This window comes from Cimex lectularius, unplaced genomic scaffold (genome assembly GCF_000648675.2).
Source record: "Cimex lectularius strain Harlan isolate CLEC.00 unplaced genomic scaffold, Clec_2.1 scaffold2, whole genome shotgun sequence".
In the NCBI taxonomy this organism is placed as follows: domain Eukaryota; kingdom Metazoa; phylum Arthropoda; class Insecta; order Hemiptera; family Cimicidae; genus Cimex; species Cimex lectularius.
The window spans coordinates 6,510,879-6,528,966 of record NW_019394219.1 but is presented as its reverse complement, the minus strand read 5'-3'; the positions used below and the strand labels follow the sequence as shown (position 1 = coordinate 6,528,966).

Genomic DNA, 18,088 nt, shown 5'->3' with positions numbered 1-18,088 from the left:
AAACTTGAATAGAAACAATGAAATAAAATAAAATTCATTTATTAAACAAACAAAAACAATAAAGTTTAAAAAAAATCAGAATATTTTTCTACGTTCTATCACAACCAAGATAGATTTCTTACAGTTCATAAAAAAAAATTCTATTTAATGTAAAACAAAAAGAATTTGAACATTCAAAACAAAACAGATTAACAATAAATTTAATATAAAAGCTATAATTGTAAGTTTTGTGGATCAAATCACAGATCAAGATGTGAACAATTTACCTCGTGTGGTGAATGCGGTTCTGTTAGAATTTCTGCTGTTTCCTCCTTTTCATTTTCATTGTTTCCTGGACAAACATGACACAAACATGCACTAAACTACTTCAATCAACAAAAATTCTTAAAAAATACTTTATTCTCTCATGCTTATGTTAGTAATAAAAATAATAAATAATGAATTAAAATTTGTCTTTTCCTAACTATCAAGATCATAAAACTATTTCAACTGAATACAAGCAAACAAGCTGTTTACTTATATAAAATAATAAACGTAATAATAAAACGTGAGTGATTTGATTGCTAAATAGTGCAATTTGCCTTGCCGGAGAAAAAAAATTGATACTAAGTTCTAGTATTGCAAATGTCTAACACCTAAATCAAGCATCATTTATAAATTCATTTTTGAATGTTATAATATTTATCATTTTTTATTAACTGTAATAAAACTGAATATATTGTTTTAACAAATTTGTAAGGCAATGGTACAAGAGGCAAATTGTTATGTGGAAGCAGCCTTTATGCAAAGACTTAATTGTATTGCTTATGTCAATAGAATATTTTGATGAATACAGATTCTAATCATGCTTGGTGACTAGTTTTATATGAGAAAAACATGCTCACAGACAAACATTTATTTGAAGAAAAAAATTCAAAGTAAATTGTAAAGTCCCATTGACATTTTGTTTTGTTCTACCAAGCAAATAAAAATAAATGTTAAAAACAAAATATCATTACTAAATGGTTGTAATATTGTTAATTGGAATTATCAAAAACCAGATTTCTAATTTAACTAAGACAAAGTTAATATGTAAAAATTCAACGCTAAAAAAATAAAATAAAATAAAAAAATTGTACATACTTGGTCCATTTTGGTCATATTTTTCATGTAGTGCATGCAGCTGTTCTCGAGACTTTTGAAGTTCCCTTCTTAATCTCTCCCTTTCTTCATCTCTTTCTACCATTATGCTCTAAAGACAACGATTTTATTGTAATTAACATGTTAAAACATTAGCAGACATTTTTAACTGTACTTACAAGTAATTGTGAAAGTTGTGTGGTCAATGAGGATGCAATGCCTTGAACTTTGTACGCAGGTATGCCTGGAAGCCTTGCCAACTTGGTACCCGTTCCTGATTCGGCTGTCAAGGCTACTGTTTCTTCCTCAGTCACTTTAAGTGCTTCATTAATAACTAGTGTCAGTTCATGAACTAAAATGAAACATAAAAATTAATATCCAATATTAAAAGGTATAATTTTTAGTTTTTACCTTGGCTGACTGCTGCTAAGACCAATTCTGATGGCTCTTTATCAATAGCAGGCTCACCAGCAAGCTCGACGATGTTGTCGAATTCCTCCCGTGGTACATGAAGGATATCAGCGACTATTGCTTGTTTTTCATATAACGTCCTCCGTACTAATTCATCTTTTCGTTTCAGTTTCTCTGTAAATTATTTTCATAAAAACACAATTCACAAAAATTGAGAAAATGTAGCAATGCATATATGCATTACATTTCATGTACGCTTTTTGAAAAAATTATTTAAATAATTAGTAGCTACAATTTACCCAATGGATAAATGGGTTAGTAAAGCTGTTTTTTTCAAGGGAGTTATTTATTTGAGAGAAAAGATGTACCTAAGGGTGTAAGAACTGGCTCGGCAGTTAGTACATCCCGGCTCGAGACGATGACCTCCCCAGGATCGATCAGAGTCGTCTCTGATGAAAACGATGCATATGATGCGATTTGTATGTCATCTGTTTTCCTCTCGTTCCCACTCGATACACCATCTGAGAGTTGTAAGTAGTATTTCCGTGTTAGTACCGGTCTTAAAGGCACCATCCACAAATTTAATAGAGAAAGGATTGCATGCTTGAGTAATGTTAACTAGATATTGATTTTTTTTTTTAATAAATAATCTCAAACTGAAATGAACCAAGTCATTTAAAATAACTACGTAAATCTAAAATCACCTAACGGTGTAGTACTTAAGGCTTTTGTTATGCATGCATTACTGAAAAAATTCATGCAAGTTGGTTTGAAATTGTACCTAATTTTGATGTGGTAAGAGCAGGCGAGCCGGGTTGAGGTGTGGGTGGTGTTGATGGGGCCGGTGTTCCGCTCGGACTATTTTCAGGCCCGTTGGAAGATTTTGGAGGAGAGAGCAATTCACCACCACAAGCACCTTCAAGGCTGTCATCTCCTCTGCAGGTGTTTAGAATAAATTCCATTTAAATTGTTTCTTAATAATGCAATTAATTACAAATTTTATAATACTCCTGTGATAAAAGCTAACTCTGAAGTACATATAAAGAACTTAAATATTAACCTCCTGTATATAAATTTAAAATAGAAACAATAGTAGATGTTTACTTAATTAAAGTGATTTATAACTTATGAATTAATATAAATTATTACTATTACATATTTGGATCATGTTATTACAAAAGTTAGTAAGTAGATTTATTAAACCAATTGAACAGATAATAAAGGTTTTTCTATATTTTAATTAATTATTCTTTTTATCTAAGGTCTTGGTTGAGATGAAAAGTTAGTGTCATGAGTGGGATTCGAACTCACGACCTTCGACTCAATCTGCCGCTACTCTAACCAATTGAGCTATCGTGGACTTCAATCTACTCGGAGGACTATTGGTTGAACTATGGATCTACCAACTCCTCATCTCAACCTACAACCATTCGAATTTTCCCACTTTTTCCCACATTTTCTATATGTTTAGATTTGAGCTAATTTCAAACCTTTGTTCTCATGTGTACTTGTAAATATTTTTGCTGAAATTTTAGTCGATACAATTATTCTTAAACATATCCAGGACAATGAAAATGGTGCAAATTAAAAATGGTACACTGTAACAAAAATCTGTGCATTTTTTGCCCCCTCGTTCATAGAAAAGCCATTATGAAGTTGTTACATGTTTTTTAATAATATTTTTACAATCTAAGTACAAAATTTAGATCAATGAAATTATTTTAAAAGGGCTAAACCTACCAAAGTTGGTCGAAAATATTTTAACGACCCAGAAAGGAGACAAGAACTTTGTAATAGAATTTAAATCAAGACTGATTTGGGGCTGTTGAACTTTGAACAAGCAACTTGCAAGTCAATTAGAATTGTTCTACACTGCCTTAAACCGCAACTTGTGCAAAAGCTAGAAAACGTTCCTTCCAATATTATCACGCCAAGTTGGAGAGTGTAAAACCAGTTAAACTCAGGTTTTTCCTTTTTTAATACCAAGACAAACCAGTGTGTTGATAGATTTCAAAGGAGTTATTGATCAACAGGGTAAGAAATGAACAATAAAACATATATATATATATTTTTTTTTTTCTTTCCCCCAGCCGAACAGTCACAATGTTTGGGCATAATTAAATAGCTTGGATAAACTGAAAAACCATCTCCTGCAGGTTGACAACACATACTTAAAAAAATGAATGCCCTTTTGGATTATCACTTCCAGCCCAAAGGTATCTTTTTACTAGGTCAAACATTGAAATCTAAAGTGAAAGGAAAAGTTGATTGAAACTGTTTACCTCAAAAGATTGGTTTACTGGGTTCAGGCAATTGAAAATGACTATATTTCGACGGATAGGTTCACATATCTTACGTTAATTGAATAGCAATAAATAAGTACATCAAGTTAAAATATTCAACCAAATTTTAAACTGTATAAATTAAAATAGATAACTTTATTTTTAACATTAAACATTACAAATTTATAAGGATAATAGCATAATTTAAAAAAATAAAATAAAATACTCACTCTTTCTCTTTTTCACATTTGTCATTGGCAGTGTCGGAAGTATCCAATTCCGGCCTTCTGTTCTTTCCTTCCCTCTGTTTGTATGCATCTGCAGCATCCGAGATGTGTTTGAACCATCTAGACAAAAAGAAATTACACATGAACTCATTTGAAAGCAAGACAATTCATGAAATATTCTAAGTCAAACGTCAAAAGACATGAGCATATGGATTTTTTTATCCGCATTTGGAGAGAAATATTTTTCAAAATTATTCAAGCATTTTTTTAAGAGTTACAGTAGTACATAATAAATAAGAATGATTGTTGTTACAAAGTAGGAACAACCAATGCCATAAAAGTATATTTTTATTACATTATCAATCAATACTTTTTAAATTATTTCCATTAATATAATTGCTCACCATTCTTAATATTTTGGGTTTATCAGCTTGCATCATGTAAAACAAACCAGAACAAACATAAACTAGAACAAATTTTTACCAATAAACTCATTAAAGGCATGTTCTCACAATTCAACTTTTTCGATCAACTACAGTTGAACTAAGTTCATTGAGAACCTTCGGTACAACAGAGTTGATACATTCAAACTTTTTTTTTTGTGTATGTCAAGACTTCCGTCCAAGTAACAAGTGAACATCTCATTGACTGTTTACCCTTTAACTTTTACACTGCATGTGTTAAATTTTGTTTTATTGTTTAAAAAATTGTTTAAAAAAACAATAATGAGTCATGTGAATTATGTAATTACACATTTAAGAGAACAAGCACAAAGGAATGTAAATTGCTGGATTTACTTTATTGATACTTTTGCATGACTATTTTACAAACAAGCCGGTGGAACTGGTAAAGAAATTAAAAAACATGACATCATTGGATATGACGTGTCAATAGAAAAATGTATTTATTTTTAGCCCCATTACAGATGTAGAAACTTTGACAATAATAAGGAATCTAAAAAATTCCGACTGTGTGGACTATGGCATGAGTTGAATTATTGTCAAGATCACAATTTCTATCTCAATATTGACACTAAAATTGCAACCCCCTATTTTGTATATAATTAACCTCTGTTCAAACAAAGCATCCTTTCCTGTTGAGCTAAAAATTCGTTCTGTTAACTGCCAGATTACAAAGGCAATGGAGTAAGGATGAGATAGATAATTACTGTCCTATTACTGTAACACCTATCCTATCAAACAATTGTGTAAACAACATTCACGACTATGAGGGCAACTTCATTAAAGAACACAATTTAGGGTAATTGCCAGTATGGATATGCTATTAAAGATATAAACTGTATATATTGAACATTGGAAAATAAACTCATACTGAAGTTAAACACGTGATCTTAACAATCCAGTTGACACAGTAAATCATGAACTGCATAGACGTACATAAAGATAAATTATGGCAATATGGTATAAGAGGAGTGGTTGCCGACTTCTGCAGCTCTTTTCTCTCATACGGATGGCAACTAGTCGGAAATAAAGAAGTCTAACTGAGAGAGGTAAAGTGCGGTATTTCACAGGGCTCAGGGTTGGGTTCTTTTTTCATTTTGTATGTCAATGACCTGGTATATAGTTTGAAGGGGATAAATGCAAAGAATGCCTACTGTATCAATTTGCAGATGACTATATTTGAGTAATAGCCTAAGGCCTCTTCTAAGGCCTTCCCTATTCCTACTCTGCAGAGATATCAGGAAAATGATTGCACGGTTCCACTCAACATGCATGTAAATCCAGGAAATACTCTTTGCACTAAAAAGTTATTATAAAAGTGTAATTTCTTGCAAACTGTTGGGTCTGTGGTTGGACAGGGACTTAACGTGAAGAGAGGTTAGCAAAAACCTTGCAACCACGCTTTCTTCATTGTGTTTTCTAATGTTAAAAATTGCTGGAAGTCCTAAAAACTGCATTTCTTTTTTTTTTAAGGCACAATGTCCTATGGGTTTGCTCTTGTGGGGAAATTTTAATTTATGAATTAGCAGTCATAATTGACCATATTAATTATTTCAATTAATTATTCTTTTTGTATGATTTCATGATTGAGATGAAAAAGCTAGGTCACAAGTGGGATTCGAACCCAAGACCTAACTTGGGTACGCCACTTGAGCAATCATGACTTTGATCCCGTCGGACACCAACTCCTGACAACACTGGGCCGAAGGTCATGGTTCAAATCCTGCTTGTGGCACTAACTTTTTCATCTCAATGAATATCTTAGATAAAAAGAATAATTAATTGAAATATTTGATTTTATATTGCAAAATTAAGATATGCCTTGGATGAAAAAATGTAAGTATCTTTAGCACAAAGGTTGCTAACATTTATGATTCATGAACCCCATGGCCAAACGATTACTTGATAAGTGTAAAAATAAAGATTTGAGAGAAATTGCAGTTTTCTATGAAAGCAAATTGAATTTGATTGAATTGAAATTGTGTGAAAATTCTAAGAAATGAAAATTGCACGACTTACTATTAATGATTTGAAGAATGAAATTAAGACAGAGTGACGTATAAAAGAAAGAACATTCAAGAGTTTGCAAATCAAAAGTCTAAAGCTGAATCGTGAGAATGTTTTTGAAAGGCCAAATCGTATTGATCAGGCATAATTATTATTTTGTGTAATTTTGATTAAAAATTTCGCTGCAATTTACAATAGGAAAATGTCGATAGCGGCCTGTTTTGTTGAATGCTGGGATAAACTGCTAAAATTAGAAATTAGAACAGGCCAACGGCAGTCTTTGTTAACACAAGTTTAAATCTAACGACCTTGCGTGGATTTTTATTATTTTAATCATTCCCGAATTCTACATTCAATAAGAAATCTTATTTAAGATAGCACATTTATTTATTAAACCAAATGCCGAGGTGAATTGTGGAATGCACAGATTCAAAACAACCCGTGGCTAAAATCTATTTCAAGCTTTGGATTCAAGCTTTCCGTGTTAAAAAAAAGCCCACGTGAAACAACAAAGTTTGCTCGAAATCAGATTCCATTCTAGACACATCCGCGGTTTTCTCTTTTCCAATTTAAACTCGCGATTTAACTTTTAAATGGTTCGATTTCAAATCCGAAACCGTTTCCACACGCGACGCAACTTCAACCCGGCCAGATAATTATTTTAAGTTTAAGCCTGCCTTTTAAAAATTAAAATCGTATTAAGAGCTTGATTTAAAACCGGAAATCCCTAATAATTTCTAATAATTTATAATTTTTACGGGCTTTTTAAAACTTTTAACTCAACTAGTTCCGATTGCAGAGCTAAAATTTAGTCCAATTACTGATAACTGTACAAAAAATAAATGTGGAACAGTTCGTTTATTCAATTAGAATGAACAGGTTTTTAAAGCGACCTGTTTTGTGTGGAACTGTTATTTAGGTCAGCACCATCCTTAAGCATAGGTCAGTATGGATATTTAACACACAAACGACAAGTTTCTTACAGCTTTTAACAAAAGTTGGTTTTAAAATTGATTGTAATAAAAATGAAGGAATTTTTACGTCATGCTGTTTGCCCTATGAAAGAACGTAGTTCAGGCTTCGTAAACATTGTGAAATCGGAACACTGTTGCTAGTAATAACTTGCGATGGTCATCTTCGAAATACCACGTCGCAACCGGTAAACTTTTAAAATCTATTTGTGAAAACGACGAAAAAATCTAAAAAGATCGTGGAAGGGCAAACGTACACATGGTTTTAATACATACGTTTATGGGTCACGTTCTAGATACCGGTCTCTGTAAGGTCGAATCCTTACATCCTGGGGCTGTTTCTCTCAGATCCGCCACGATCACAGCCACAACGGGTTTCTAACTTTTCAAACTTGTAGTCAAACGGAAAGCAAATAAAGGTCGTTGCCTTTCTCGGGGCGGAAGGAAACTGTTTCGTAGAACAGGCCGAAAATCGCAATTCGCTGGCAAGGAAAGATGATGGGGGATGCTCGGGCTAAACGCAACATCCTTTCATCCTTCCGCAAAAATTGTACTAGTGTTTTGTTCGTTTTACAGGCTCAAGCGGTTCTGTGGCAGTTACTAGAGATGGGCAAAAGAATCGAGAATCGATTCAAAGAATCGACTCATCTAAAAGAATCGATCCCCCAATCGATTCCTTTAAGTGAGTTGCGGTTCAGTTCAGGTAACTGGAGGGGACGGATACGTCACACGTTTCNTGTGTAAGTAAACATTAAAAATTACTTATATTGTATAACAAATTCCTTTTCGTAGCCACGTAAATAATTTAACAACAAATAAAAAAATAAGAGAGCAATAGTTCGTGCTCTATTATACTAACAATTATCATATTAATCCTTACGTGTTCGGCGGTCATAATTGCCCGGCATATTATTCAGAAATAAGGCTTTCGTTAGTATTACTATCATCAATATTTTTCTTTCTAAAAATACAACGATTTGATACAATTTATATACTTAACATTAATACCATATTTCCTTTTTCGTTGTGGTAAATAAATACTAGAATTGAAAATTAATTTGAATTATGGCGGGAAATTTGGATAAAGGGAGAAACCAATAAACGAAAGCTCTGGTACCAGGAGTGGGGGGGAATCAAAGAATCGATAAAAAGAATCGACTCATTTCAGGGATTGAATCGAAGGGAATCGACTCACTTAAAAGAATCAAACTTCCCACCACTAGCAGTTACTCACTGATGAACAGCAATGACGTAAACCAGCGATAATGGATGGACCCAGAACAGTCGAACTGTTCATCTTAATCCTCTCCCAGACCGACAAACTACAAACTTAAAAAATCGAAGATTTTCTATTGAATATTTATTACGCGTTTCAGAGGAACGATAAATCTGGAGAAAAAAGTTGCTTGTTTTTGCTAGCTTGCGCACAAGAATGTATTCTATACTTGAATCTTCTATTTTTGAACAAGGAGGAAAATATTAGACAAGTCTTTAAAAAAAAATATAAGGTCACTTGATAAATGAAACCATCAAATAAATTTTTATGTTATTATTAAAAGACTGCTATTTATTCAAATAAATAATAATGATTACTGGAAAAAGGCCAGAATGACTTTGATCATTAAACTAAGAGAGGATTGACCAATACATCGTGTCGATAAGGTCTTAAGGAGATACTAGTTCGCCAATAAATAAATCAGCGATACTGCTAAATGAATATAAAAATTATAATAATGGTACTTTATTTGTTTGTTATAATGCCGGAGGTGAACGAAAACAAATAAAACAAAAAATGAACAGAATAAAACAAAAGGAGAAAAAACAAAGGGCATGAAATTAAATCCAAAAAATAAAAAATTGAACTCAAATTATGCAAACATTAGGTAGTTTAGTTCTTTCCTATTGCCATGCATGTTTACAATATTTTACAAGCGGGGTCGGTTCAGAGTTTAGACCTACAAATATTTCATTTCTAGACAGGCCTATGAAATTCTTTTAAAATTGTGCATTCAGCTAAGAAATGGAACAAGTGCTCTGTGACCTTATAGAACACAGGGCAGAAGGCCCCGTTCATCCGAAGGGTATAATTTAGCCCAAAGTAGCTCACACCTCATTTTAAAAACTCACCGCAAACCAACCAGATTCAGACGCTGATTAGACCAGAAACGGGGAACTGTATGATCGAGATCCATATAAAAGGGGGAAAAAACGAGTTGATGCCAGAGTACACGGCACACAGACTCCGCCCGATGAGTGACCTGGTCTTTGCAAGAAGAGAATCCAAATTAGATCGTTAAGGGGAAAAATATTGCCTGACTTTGTATTGCCGATTTGGAGAAAAAAAATTAAGACGGTTAGAAGTATGTATAAAGAAATCAAAAGTTGATAACTTTTGAACAAAAACTCTTCCAAGTCTTGTCAAATCGAATCGTGAGAAAGTACCTTACAAGGTCAAAGCGCACTGATCGGGCAAAAATATTATTTTGCGTCTTAATTTCCACAAATCTTTTTCTATAATTTACAACGGGAAAATGTCGACTGAGGACTGTTTTGCTGAATGCTGAGATAAACTGCTAAAATTAGAAATTAGAACAGCCCAATGTTAACACAAGTGAAGACAACACATCTAAGGACTTTGTTTGAATTTATTATTAACCAAATTAATACCTAAATAATAAAAAATTGAAATCAAATTGTACAAACATTAAGTATTTATGTTTCTTGGTGGCCTGTTGTTTTATATAATTTGTTGAAGCCGTGAGGAGCGGGTCAAGAATAATGTAGTTCAGAAAAACACCTTTTTCATTTTTTCACGCGTTTCGACCGTTATTCGGGTCATCTTCAGAGCCTGAGTAAATTACAAAACATATTTTGATTGAAAAAAAAATTAAGATGTAAATATAAATTTTGAACCAAGTATTTCATACTCGCATAAAGTATGGTGCTATTCTTGTGGTGTCATATTGGTTTGGTGTGAAAGTGTTATGAAACGTGAATTTGTATTCTGTTGTTTACAATCTCATAAAAACAGCAGTAAAGAAATTCACCTCTCACAACACTTTCACACCAAACTAATGACACCACACTATGTTATTATGAAATACTTGGTTCAAAATTTATATTTACATCTTAATCCCCCCCCCCAAATCAAAAGTTTTGTAATTTTCTCAGGCCCTGGAGATGACCCGAATAAAGGTCGAAACATCGTCAAAAAATGAAAAAGGTGTTGTCTGAACTACATCATTCTTGACCGCTCTTCACGACTTAAACAAATTATTAAGTATTAGTACTTTATAATTGTGCCATACATGTCAGCATCTTATGCAAGTGGGATTGGGTTCAGAGTTTAGCCCAGTAATTAGTTCATCTCTAGTCAGGGAGGAATTAAGATTAGGTTTCCATTCGGAGATATTAATACTTAAGTTATGTGGAGTGCTTTGGAAAAATAGAGTATGCCAGAGAGAGAACTAAATTATCACGAATCAAGGGGATACAGAATTTTTAGGACATACTTAAAAGCGAAGCCTCATGTAAATATGTACTATCAATAGGTTCGTGGATGTATCTAGGAGTTGAGGAGTGGAAGAAAAGGACTAAAGGAATATAAACACAGTAGTAAACGGTAATAGATACGGAGAAATGGGTCACCTAATTTTACTACTTTTAAAAAAAATCCTGTAAGATTTAATAAGCGTTCATATCTTAAAATTAAACGTAGCTGTCTATAATCTAGCACTACTACTCCTAAAATTGAGAAGATCCTGTTAGATTGTTTTGCATTATTAATTTGTAATTTTATCGCACATAATTAAACATAGGAAGTGCTCAAATGGCTCGTGTAATGATATGATACTATAATATAATAATGCTATAATACTAAATATTATTCGCTATTAGGCAATTTTGTTCAAGCCCGTTAAAAAAAAAAAATGAATTTGAAAACAGGAGAATTTTTGTTTAAAGAGTTCACGACTTTACTAATTTGACCTGGTTGACTTGTTACATTGACTGCTGTGCCCTTCCATCAATTTTCGATAGCCTGTTTGAAATAATGCACGATCGTGGGCAGCAACGGGGTCAAATGCAGTGAAAGGTTTGCACGATTTGCTGTTTTTCTCGAAACAAATCCTTCGATTTGAACCTGCAAAATTTAATACAGGATGTATTACCCTAAAAGCCTTCATACAAGTATGCGTTTGTATCAATTGTATATATTTTTTTAAGAGGGTTCGCAACAGCAGAGGTCATATAATCTATAAACAGGGTGTCGGTGTTTTTGAAAAGAGAAAAAAAGAGAGAGAAAAAAAAGCCCATTGTAAGTATGTCGGTTTCGAATGTAGGGCCGCTGGATTCGAACTCGCGACCTTTACCTTAGAGTGATGAGCGCCGTGTCAACGCCTAAACCGTTGCGACACCGCCGCTCCTAAATTGGATTATAAGTAGTTTTACAATTATCAATTCCTATTATAAAAATTATGAAGAAATAATCTTGGCAAATGTTACCTTTGGACGATATTATTTTCCTGTTTACGATAATTAAGTATTAATTAATAATCCAAGAGAAGGGAGGGTGAAACTTGTGAGTACATTAATGAATTCAAAAGCCCAGGAGAAACAGCAGCCTGAAGGTAAATCATGAATGTACATCTAATTGCGCATAAAAGCATTAATACACCTATTCACGATTACCTGATTATGTGACTAAACAGGCGTTTCCTCAATTCAAATTGAAGTGAGAATGTCGAGTAAATGAAGTGATAACAAATTATCGGCTAGATAAAAAACACAACTATAATTGATGAATTTTGGAATTTACGATTGTTTATTGGCGACAGTCGATAACAAAATAGAAAACAATCGCACATTCTTAACTTGTCAACAATTCAACTCATACCAGCTCCTCACTGAAGATGGCGCGATGTCGAAACGCGTTCGAGTAGTTCAACAAACCCGCGAGTCAAGACGGACCCAATAAGTGACCCAATGCCGGTTCAGCATGAATTCAAATAGCTGTTTCTCTAACTGGATCTTTGAAACACGCAAACTTCTTTTAGTTACCCTTTAAATAAAATATTTGCATAAGTCACCACATGAAAGGGTCTAATTCGAGAAAATGATAGTAAACCGATTATACAAAATTTAAGGTAACAGGGAAAATGGTCAATTATGGCATGTACGATTTTTTTTTCATACTGTGAATTTATGAGATTAAATTTGCATCGAAGCTCCTGAGGATTAAAGAATTATAAATGCAAAACTCGCGTTTACACACGATCAAGCTTTGAAAATATATATATAACCCCAGTCAGTGTATGTATATGAAGCATACTCATGACAAACTATTCCATACATAATTGTCAATTATGTCACATTCGATCCTCTCCCTTTATTTTCTGGTAGGGACTGAAAAAGTCTAAAAGTGCAAACTTCACACAATTGTGTGTAAATCGCCAAATTTGCTGTAATTGAATTGACATAGTTTTTCGATTTTTTATTGACAAAATATTGAATTCAATACTGAAAAATACGACAAATATTGATAACGCACCCAAACCCTTGCGATCTTATAAAAGACTTGACTTCACAAAAATCGCGCAGACCCAACATTTAACTACTAACCCAGCGAGGATGATCGGTAACGATCAAAATTACAATTTCATTAGCTAACAGACCACATCGTAGAAATCTCACAATAATGAACTATTTCAAATTGTTAATTATATTTAAAAAAATCGAATTTACTGGTAGGAATGTTTAAAGAAATGTTCGGTTGAAAAAAGAAGAATTAGGATAAATTAGTTATATCTAAAATGCAAACTGTTTACAAATATTCCTTGACCAATAAAGGTTTTCTTCGATTACTGCTGAGTTTTTCTTTTGTTATGTGTTATATATTCCTTCCAGTAATGCAAATTACATAAGTTGAACAAAACGTAGAAGCATAAATGACCGGGTAACTTTAAGGCAAAGTTGTATTTGCTTTTTTGTTAGAAGAGCAAGGAGGAGGATTTTAAAACTTATCGTTCTGTAATAAATAAAGGGTTGTGTTGTCCTGTGACAATTTATTGGGAACTGGCTATTTGTAGAGAAGAAAATGCGTTTTTCTCTTTTAACATCTTGTTTTTGCGTTTTTTGAAAGGGTGAGTATTTTGAGTAAAAATACGAAATCATTGTAAAGAATGTTAATTGGATATGTTAATAATAACCATCGTGAGAAGGTGGTAAAAAATGCGAAATATTTTTAATGGGGCGAGGCTGATCGGGTATTTAAAGACAGTAGAGCTCGGACGTTCGGCCTCCTTTTCAGGCTCATCGTATCTGAGTAGAGAAAAAAAGCCAACGGTGGGAAGTGATGTGGAAAGGAACGGACCTTGATGCCTGTGTCTGGACGCCGTTGAAGACGCTTTTGATGGGGTTGTTCGGGGGCGAGGATGATGAGGCGGATGACATCTCACCGAGCACCTTGCGGATGAAGAATTTGGCCGCGTACTGCCCTTCGCCTTCCACACTACGGATTCCCCTTCTCTCGAAACATTCGCCGATTTCCACTTCCACTCCTTCCACTTCCCAGAGACGGCCGAGATGTTTATTAACGGGAGGAATCCGCGATTGCACTAGTGCATTGCTCTCGGAAACGTTCGGGTAATTGTGCAATCCACCTAGATCCCAGAGAACGGCCAAATGGCAGAAAACACAAAATGAGATGAGTTTCTTATCATTCTTATGGTCTGTTTATGGAAGTGACATGTCAACCGAAAAAAAATCAAAATTATTTTTACGTTCGTCCTTTTAATAAACGGGCAAGACCTTGCGGAAATGTTACAAAAGGAAACCGACTAACAAAGAAAAAAAACGTGTACCCACAGATTCGTCACAAAATGCACACAAGCTTTAACGATATATATAAATACTAATCGTACCGGAGATAAGATTATATGAAATCACATAAATCTATATTTGCCTAAAAGGTAATTGTAAGTCATAGCATATAAAGAAATATTCTCAGCTTTACCAATGCTAGCAATACGCAACCATTTTTTTCAAATTTTAAGTGTACACACGCTAAATGCAAACTTCGCGCTCGTATTGATGTGCCATGTTTTTGTGAGATTTACTCCTGAGGTTTGTGATGAGATGAAGATGTAGCTGGGTTTGGTAGACAAATCAAAACAGGGAGGATTGGCAGATCACGATGATCGGAAAACGACCAAACGGATAAAAATTAATTTTTTCGCTATAACACTTTTATATTCTAGTATCTAACAGTAGAACTGTCAAAAAAAGAGAGACTGAGGCTAAACAACGAGAATTAGCGGGCCAGGATAATCGGAAAACGACCAAACCGAGAGAAACGGACGAGAATTACTTTGTTCGATGAAATAAATACATTTATACCTTTGCATATAACAGTAAATTTGTCAAACCCAACACTGAGGATGGTGAAACGCTGAAACTCCTCTCGACTGTATGTAATTTGTCTCGCCTCACCCTGCTTATAACCCCGATGAATGAAGACGGCGAAACGAAGAAACACGTCTAACAAACCATGAAAAGTGAGGATATGGTTATTTTCTGGTTTATATACAAATTGAAAATGGCAGGACTAGAGGGACCTGACATATCGATTAAGAAAATAGTTCCTTTGATACAGATACAGAAAAATAACGTCAAAATGTTTAATGATAAACCGAGATGAAAGGAGAGGAACTTCAATACAATTGGATCACCTAAATGAAAGATGTTATCTTGCCTCTTTCTGCTTATTAATTTCCTCTACCGCTGAATCTGTCGAAACGACGAAAATCGCCTAAGACAGAAGAACACCGAGGGCAGGCTTGAAGATCGGAAACTGCTAAACTACAAATAATACGCCGTTACGTCGTTGCTTAGGGAATATATTCATATCTAAGAGCTCTAAACAAGATCCAGGATTCTAGGAATGTTCCTTCGCTAAATATTCTCTCTCTCTACATAAACATTTTCCTTTGTACCTCCATCAACCCCTAAGGGGGAGGCTGTCACCGCCATTCCTATCGTGACAAGCGTAGATTTAAACGTCAGATAATTTTAGGACAAATTTCAATTTAGGAGAAGTAAATATAAAAGGTTGTCCGTGCCCAAATGTTAAAGCCGCGTTTATCTGTCGTTGTTTAGATTTTTTATTATTAAAAAGGAAATTTATCAGTTTGGCAATGGTACAGTTTTAAAAGTGTTATTTTCTTTGAACCAAAACAAAGGCAAAATATCGATTCAATTCAATGTTTTTCAGAATTTCAATTAATTAATTTTTTACGTAAGGTTTTGGTTGAGATGAAAAAGCTAGTATCACAAGCGGGATTCGAACCCAGGACCTTCGGCTGAATACGCCGCTGCTCTACCACTTGAGCTATCGTGACATCGATCCATTCGGACACCAACTCAACCTACAACCTTTCGAATGTTCCCTCCGTTTTGAAATTTTTCAAATGTCGTGGGTTCGAATCCCGCTCGTGTCGCTAGCTTTTTCATTGCAACCAAAACCTTACATAAAAAATTAATTAATTGAAAGAAGTAATTTGGTCAATAGACCACTAAATATAATGGGTTTCCCAAAATTTTAAAATTGGCATCTCCAAGTAAACAATATATTGGTCGACAAAATGGATTTATGACTAATAAAAAAATAAAATAACCTTTTGCACGCTTAAGAATAGGCATGCTTTTCGAAAGATTACAAGCGGTGGGAAAAACTAGTTCGTAAGTAAACCATCTGTAATTTTTCGTCTAGATCTAAATTTAGTCATATTCTATGGCGGGACCCGGGAGAATACACAAACAATCCCCGACAAGTTTTATAAATAAGTTAGGAGGGCCTTTTCCTCACACTTGGCAGCGAGTAATGATGCAACAGATTGCATTATCCTCAGTAAGCCTACATCGACATACGATTAATCTCTCCGCGCTTAGCACAGTAATTAATGACACAAAAAGGCCCTCGGCACTATTCTAGTTTTATTTATAACTAGCTCGTTTCGATCAGGAAGTTATTAATCATTCCATCGTCTTTACTCAATCGGACGTTTTTGACCTAACTACAGCCAAACAGGGATATAACATTTCTAAAACAGTGTGTGGTGAGTAGTGACCGTTAATCGATAATTATTCAGAAATCGTGAGATGCGCTCTGGTGTGATGTAGGTTTCAAAAAAACATTTTCTTTATCGTGCCAACGTTTCGATCTTTATTGAGATCATCTTCAGGGCCTGGGATTTTCAATTTTTGGGCTCTTTTCACCTCAAAGAAGCCGACGCCTTACACAAAAATGTCTTTTCTATACCGACTTCCTTCCCCACCCCTACAAAATCCAACGTATATAAACATAAAACAGCAAAATCTCACTGGGACTCTCAACACTACACGCAAGAATGGCACAATTACACAGAAGACAAACACTTTGAGTGAGTAGAAATACTTTGAATATAAAAAAATATATTTTACATTGTATAAATTCACTTTTCCACATCCTAAATGTATTTGTTAAATGTAAACAATGTTTGTAAATCCCAGGCCCTGAAGATGATTTCAATAAAGATCGAAACGTTGGCACGATAAAGAATATGTTTTTCTGAAACCTACATCACACCAGACCGCATCCCACGCTTTCTGAATAATTATTTCTAAAACAGTTCATCAAACAACTATCAATACATCAAATTCGTCTAAAAAAAAAAAGAAGGAAAATATTATTCTGACCTGAAAAACTAAAGTACCAGAGAAGCATATCAGGATGATCTTAAACGACCATGTACACTTCCACAAGCAACTTCACAACATTTATTATCATTTAATTTAACCCGTTATACAAAGAAAAACAGAACATACCGCGAGGCTGGATGTGAGCAAAGAAAAATAAATTTTCCGAGAAGTGCGTACCTTCTGGCCGCTGCCGACGGCTTGCAACAGCTGAAGACGGCGTTTTTCCACAAAAGTCGGTTTCTCACAAACATCGCAGGTTTTATAACAAATGTTCACTCTAGTCGTCGGATCGAACGAATAATACGACTGGCAGAATTGGTTCACACTCTGCCATTTCATGAGTGGCATTCAACGTCTGACGAGGGGGTAGGAAAGCAGAGAGCAACAATGAACCCTGATAACGCCCCTCCAGGAGTATGCCCGTGTTTTCAAACAGCCGTTGACCGTTTTTTGACGTGAATGGAGAAAAAAAAACAGTGTATATTCTTCTTTTTTCTACGTCTCTTTAGACATGGAGATGAAAAGCGGACCGATTGGAACGCGGAGTCAATCAGAAGCTTTCTTCTGCATTGAAAGGATTAATCCAACATATATTTATGATGAAGCCTCCTTCGAACGCCACAAAAAATGTTTTGATACCATTTTAGAATTTTCAATTTTTAGAGTTCTTTCAAACATTTGTACAATATTTATGTATGCCCTTGACTTTAATATTTTCAGTTGATTGATAAGAAATTAATTGTCTTTTCCACAATGTTTCGTCGGACTCGTTCGGCCTAATATAAACCATCTTCAGTGATTTGGTTTCAAACGTTCGTGTACATATCTGTATTGAAATGTGCATTGAGGGCTTTCTCGTAGTTTACGCGTAGTTT

The 18,088-nt window shown here is 34.3% G+C and overlaps 1 protein-coding gene across 8 annotated transcripts in view; it reads right to left on the bottom strand.

Moving 5' to 3' along the window:
• LOC106666708 (rho guanine nucleotide exchange factor 11) overlaps window positions 1-18,088 on the bottom strand; it is a 237,147-nt gene that overhangs the window by 3,106 nt on the left and 215,953 nt on the right. For 6 of the 8 annotated variants that reach the window (XM_014394066.2, XM_014394067.2, XM_014394069.2 and 3 more), the window contains 7 exons: window positions 4,043-4,159; window positions 2,312-2,466; window positions 1,899-2,051; window positions 1,531-1,704; window positions 1,299-1,471; window positions 1,123-1,231; window positions 267-331 (listed from right to left, as the gene is read on the bottom strand). In XM_014394066.2, the coding sequence (XP_014249552.1) occupies window positions 267-331; window positions 1,123-1,231; window positions 1,299-1,471; window positions 1,531-1,704; window positions 1,899-2,051; window positions 2,312-2,466; window positions 4,043-4,159 (946 nt within the window). The remainder of the gene's footprint in view (window positions 1-266; window positions 332-1,122; window positions 1,232-1,298; window positions 1,472-1,530; window positions 1,705-1,898; window positions 2,052-2,311; window positions 2,467-4,042; window positions 4,160-18,088) is intronic. The other 2 variants (XM_014394068.2, XM_014394070.2) reach the window with 2 other exon arrangements.